We start from the raw sequence: 5,185 nt of genomic DNA, 5'->3' as shown, positions 1-5,185 counted from the left end.
TTTATGCATGCGAACATATCTATGTGCGTGACTGAAGAAGCGAGAAGAGGTTATGAGTCAGTCAGTGTGGACACTGGGGACAGAGCGTCTGTCATCTCCAGAGTCAGCAAACGCTTAGCCACAGAACCATCTCTTCAGGCCTGGGAAATTATCTTAGTCAGCTAGCCCATTGCCTCATCTGCAGAGTGGTCACCGGAGCAGCTGCTTTACAGGGAACTTTCCTCAGGGGGTTAGTGGTGTGATTTGTCTTCACTGTCGACTTGACTTGACTTGGAACCACCTAGGCGACGTCCAGAGGTGTCTCTGAGGGGCTTTCTCTGAGAAGTGAGGTAAGAAGACGAGTGAGCCCTGAATACGAGTGGCGCCCATCCCTAGGCTCGGGTCCTGAACTGAAGTAAAAAGAAGTGATCTGAGCCAGGCGATGGTGGCGCACGCCTTTAATCCCAGCACTCGGGAGGCAGAGGCAGGCGGATCTCTGTGAGTTCGAGGCCAGCCTGGTCTACAAGAGCTAGTTCCAGGACAGGCACCAAAGCTACAGAGAAACCCTGTCTCGAAAAACCAAAAAAAAAAAAAAAAAAAAAAAGAGAGATCTGAGCACCAGGTTAATCTCATCCAGCTTCTGGAGCACAAGCATACTGTAACCAGCTGTACCCCACACCTGCAGCCACAACTTCCTGCTACAACAGACCATAACCCCTCAATCCTTCTTTGTTTTTCTAGGTAGCGTTTCTCTGTAGCTTTGGAGCCTGTCCTGGAACTTGCTCTGTAGACCAGGATGGCCTTGAATTAAAGGTGTGCGCAAACACCACCCGCCCCCTGTGTGCTTCTTAAATTGACTGTGTTAGATTTTTTTTTAAAAAAAGATTTATTTATTTATTATGTATACAGTATTCTCAGTACTCTGCCTGCAGGCCAGAAGAGGACACAGATCTCATTATAGATGATTGTGAGCCACCATGTGGTTGCTGGGAATTGAACTCAGGATCTTTGGAAGAACAGGCTGTGCTCTTAACCACTGAGCCATCTCTCCAGCCCCTGTTAGATATTTTGTATTGAACAGAGTCCTGGATATAGTTAGCAAGGGAAATAGCAGCACACAGTAAGTGTGCGGGAAATTCATCCATTTAACAAATACTATTGATCCTATTATATTATCTTATAATCGTATAACATTGACATTAACAATAAGAATGGTAGGTTAGCCGCCTACTGAATGCAGTATTCTACTCCAGGTGCTGGGAGAGAGAGAGACAGAATTGCACTCGTGGAATTAGCCCTCCACAAGAAGAACCGACGAGCCAACAAATACGTGTAACATATGACATCTTAAAGGAAGGCAACAGTAAGCACATCAGATGATAGGAAATGCTTTGAAAAAGCCGAGAGGGGTAGAAAAGGAGCAGCCTAGAACTGGGTGCAGGGCTGTACAGCTGCAATTCCAGCCTTCAGAAGGCTGAGACAGGGGGATTAGCATAAATGTGAAGCCAGCATGGACTATCGAAAAAGACCCTGTTTAAAAACAAATACCAAATGAACAACAACAAAAACCCAAACCAAAAATACCACTGTGGTGGTTTGAATAGGAATGGCCCCCATAGACTCACGTGTTTGAATGCATGGCCCATAGGGAGTGGCACTATTAAGAGGTGTGGCTTTGAGGGAGTAGGTGTGGCCTTGTGGGAGGAAGTGTGTCACTGTGGAGGCAGTCTTTGAGGTCTCATATATTCTCGAGCCAGATCCAGTGTGACAGTTCACTTCTTCTTACCTGCTGATCAACATGTAGAACTCCCAGCTTCCTTTCCCAACACTATGTCTGCCTGCATTCCGCCATGCTTCTGGCCATGGCAGTGATGTTTTTCCTTTATAAAAAGTTGCTGTGGTCACGGTGTCTGTTTACAGCAATAGAAACCCTAACTAAGACAACCACCCAAAAACCCCAAACCAAAAGTACTGCCTCCCAAATGAAAAGCATAAGTTCCAAAAAGAATTGCAGAAAGAAGAGGGGCAGCTGCGCTACAGGGACAGTCAGGGATCCTGGAGATGTGATCTTTGCAACGGACAGAAGAGATGAGGAAGCCAAGAATGGTCTGAGAAAGGAGCATCTTGAGGCCGGAGGGCTGTGCAGGGCCTGACAGGATCATTCTAGCTCAACTAGGGTGGGGCAGGAGGCCTGTGTGTGTGTGTGTGTGTGTGTGTGTGTGTGTGTGTGTGTGTGTGCTTGCGTGTGGAGGGGAAGGGAGCTGAGGGGTAATGTGAAGGACCTTGCCCGCCATCGGAAACCTTTGGTGGAAGCAGGAAGCGTGCCAGAATCTGGTTAATGTTTGAACAGGGCTGCTCAGGTTGCTGTATGGACTAGAGACTGTGCAGGTGAAAGAGAAGTGGAAACAGTTCAAGATCAACCAATAACCCGGGTGAAAGACAGTACAGCGTGGACCAGGTAGTGCTGACAAGCAATTGCATTCAGATTTTTACCTTTTTTTTTTTTTCCTTAAAAATATTTATTTGTGGGGCTGGAAAGATGGCTCAGTGGGTAAGAGCACAGGCTATACTTTTAGAAGTTCAATTCCTAGCACCCACATGGTAGCTCACAACTGTCTGTACAGTTCCAGGAGACCTAACATCCACACACAGGCATTCACACGGGCAAAACACCAACACACATGAAATAAAAATAAATTTATAAAAATAAAAAGAGAGAGAAAATATTCATTTGTAATCCAGGCACAGAGTGCCTTTCTTCCTTCCTTCCCTTCTCCTTCCTTCCTTCCTTCCTTCCTTCCTCCTCCTCCCTCCCTCCCTCCCTCCCTCCCTCCCTCCCTTCTTCCTTCCTTCCTTCCTCCCTCCCTCCTTCCCTCCCTCCCTCCTTCCTTCCTTCCTTATTTCCCTCCTTCCTTCCTTCCTTCCTTCCTTCCTTCCTTCCTTCCTTCCTTCCTTCCTTCCTTCCCTCCTTCCTTCTTTCCCTCCTTCCTTCCCTTCTCCTTCCTTCCTTCCTTCCTTCCCTCCTTCCTTCCCTTCTCCTTCCTTCCTTCCTTCCTTCCTTCCTTCCTTCTTCCTTCCTTCCTTCCTTCCTTCCTTCCCTTCTCCTTCCTTCCTTCCTTCCTTCCTTCCTTCCTTCCTTCCTTCCTTCCTTCCTTCCTTCCCTCCCTTCTCCTTCCTTCTTTCCCTCCTTCCTCCCTCCTTCCCTCCCTCCCTCCGTCCCTCCCTCCCTCCCTCCCTCCCTCCCTCCCTCCCTCCTTCCCTTCCTTCCTTTCTTTGACTTTTCAGGGTTTTTAACAGTCAAACACAGAGGTCTGGTTCATCTCAGTGCCATCACTGCCAAACCAGTGGGCAGGGCTGTTTCGACTTCGCGGCCTTCATTTTGTCTGTGATGACCAGGGTGTAAAGGTGGCTGCTGCAGCGAACCTTGAACTTCACATTAACCTTGTTCTTCTTGACCTTGACAGATTTGGCATCCTTCCGCCATGCTGTGAACAGAAAGTCCCTGATTTCCTCAATTTTCCAAGGCATGGTGATTGTGGTCAGCGCTGGAGACTACACCCAAAAACTCAGTGGTGAGAACCGAAGAGAATGGAAAAAACGGCGCACGCCTTTAATCCCAGCACTCGGGAAACAGAGGGAGGCGGATCTCTGTGAGTTTGAGGCCAGCCTGGTCTACATAGTATATTCCAGGACAGCCAGGGCTACATAGAGAAACCCTGTCTCAAAAAATTAATTAATTAAAAAAATTAATTAATTAAATATAAAAACAAAAATCTGATGATCTGGCACAAAATCATGAGCAGTCCTGACAGAAAGTGGGAACATGCATTGTGGGGAGATAAATGCCAAGTAGCCAATTTTAAAGCCACCAATGAAAAGGCAGAAGGGGAGCTGGTGGGACTAAATGACCCTGAAGAAGTTTTACTCGTGTAGTCTCATCAGGCTCAGTGACATACCCTTTAGTCCCAGTGCTCAGGAAGCAGAGGCAGGTGTATATCTCTGAGTTCAAAGTCAGTCTGGTCTATAGCGAGTTGTAGGCCAACGAGGGCTATCTAGTGAGACCTGGTCTTAAAAAACAAACTGTCAACCATGGCGGTGGTGGTGGCGGAGCACTTGGCAGAGGCAGAAAGATCTGCAAATTCCAGGTCAGCCTGGACTACAGAGCAAGTTCCAGGACAGCCAGGGCTACTCAGAGAAACCCTGTCTCTAAACACCAAAGGGTGGGGGTTGGGGAGAAAAAAAGAAAGGAAAGGAAACCAAACAAATCAAAACAAATGTCAACACAAAGAAACAAAAAATCTAGCCGTCTGAGGCCCTGCGGGCTGACCCGTCCCCATCTATTCCGGTCTATAGAGTGTTTTTACTTTAATGCATTTTGCTTGCTCAGATTCTGTGGGTCCTGGTGAAACCTCTCACTCTCAGAGAGAACAGAAGAAACGAGGTGCCCCCCCCAGGCCAGGTGAAGCAGATTTGGGCATGGCGGTGGAATAGAACATGGCAGATGTCATAAATTCTCTCTTGGGCTTTGTGAGAGATTGATACTTTAACAGGCCCCCTCCCCTACCCCAATCACTCACCGGGTTTGCCTTACTTAGAACGCTGCCTTCGTCATGTGAGAACTTCTAGCTATTCTCAAACACCATATGAGGGGAAAGCCTGCCCAGTAGGCCCAGCCGGTGGACCTCATGAACCACCCAGGCCCAGTACTTCTTCAGAGAACTTCAGCTGTGTGGACTGGAGCCAGGGGGAGGTTCAGAACCATGTGGCAGAGCCAAGCCCAATTTGCCACTAAGACTCACATTGTTTTGCAGTCGCTGGCGCAATGATGTGACATCTGAGGTGTTAGGTGGACGTTTAAATTAAGGTGCCATGTAGGCAGTTGGGTGACCGAGTTTAGAATCCAGGGAAGATGGCCAGGCTGTGAAGACATATTGAGAGTCATGAGCATATGGCCAATAGTTTAATCACAAGGGGGACGAAAACACCATGGAATGAAGAGAGGACATTTCATGAAACCCAAGAGCAGAGACCTGGGACATGGTAGAACCTGAAAAGGAAGGAACCTGCACATGTGATAAAAAGGCCAGCCAATAGGTAAAACACCTGGCCTGCGTGAGCGCTCCGGACAGAATGCGTTTCTGCAAGAAGGGGAGCTCATTGCGTTGGAAACCTGCAAGGGTTTACATAAGATGGCGCGATGACTAAG

At 47.9% G+C, this 5,185-nt stretch overlaps 1 protein-coding gene across 1 annotated transcript; it reads right to left on the bottom strand.

Moving 5' to 3' along the window:
• Positions 1-3,309: 3,309 nt before the first annotated feature.
• On the bottom strand, positions 3,310-3,507 carry LOC130890169 (60S ribosomal protein L38-like). Its single transcript, XM_057794182.1, has one exon. The coding sequence runs from the start codon at positions 3,505-3,507 to the stop codon at positions 3,310-3,312; it is 198 nt and encodes a 65-aa protein (XP_057650165.1).
• Positions 3,508-5,185: the final 1,678 nt, after the last annotated feature.

This window comes from Chionomys nivalis, chromosome 18 (genome assembly GCF_950005125.1).
Source record: "Chionomys nivalis chromosome 18, mChiNiv1.1, whole genome shotgun sequence".
Classification (NCBI taxonomy): Eukaryota; Metazoa; Chordata; class Mammalia; order Rodentia; family Cricetidae; genus Chionomys; species Chionomys nivalis.
This window is presented reverse-complemented; position numbering and strand designations above follow the sequence as displayed.

What these genes read in the sequence shown, in the direction of transcription:
- LOC130890169 (XM_057794182.1), bottom strand. Translation starts at nt 3,507, where the DNA reads ATGCCTTGGAAAATTGAGGAAATCAGGGACTTTCTGTTCACAGCATGG.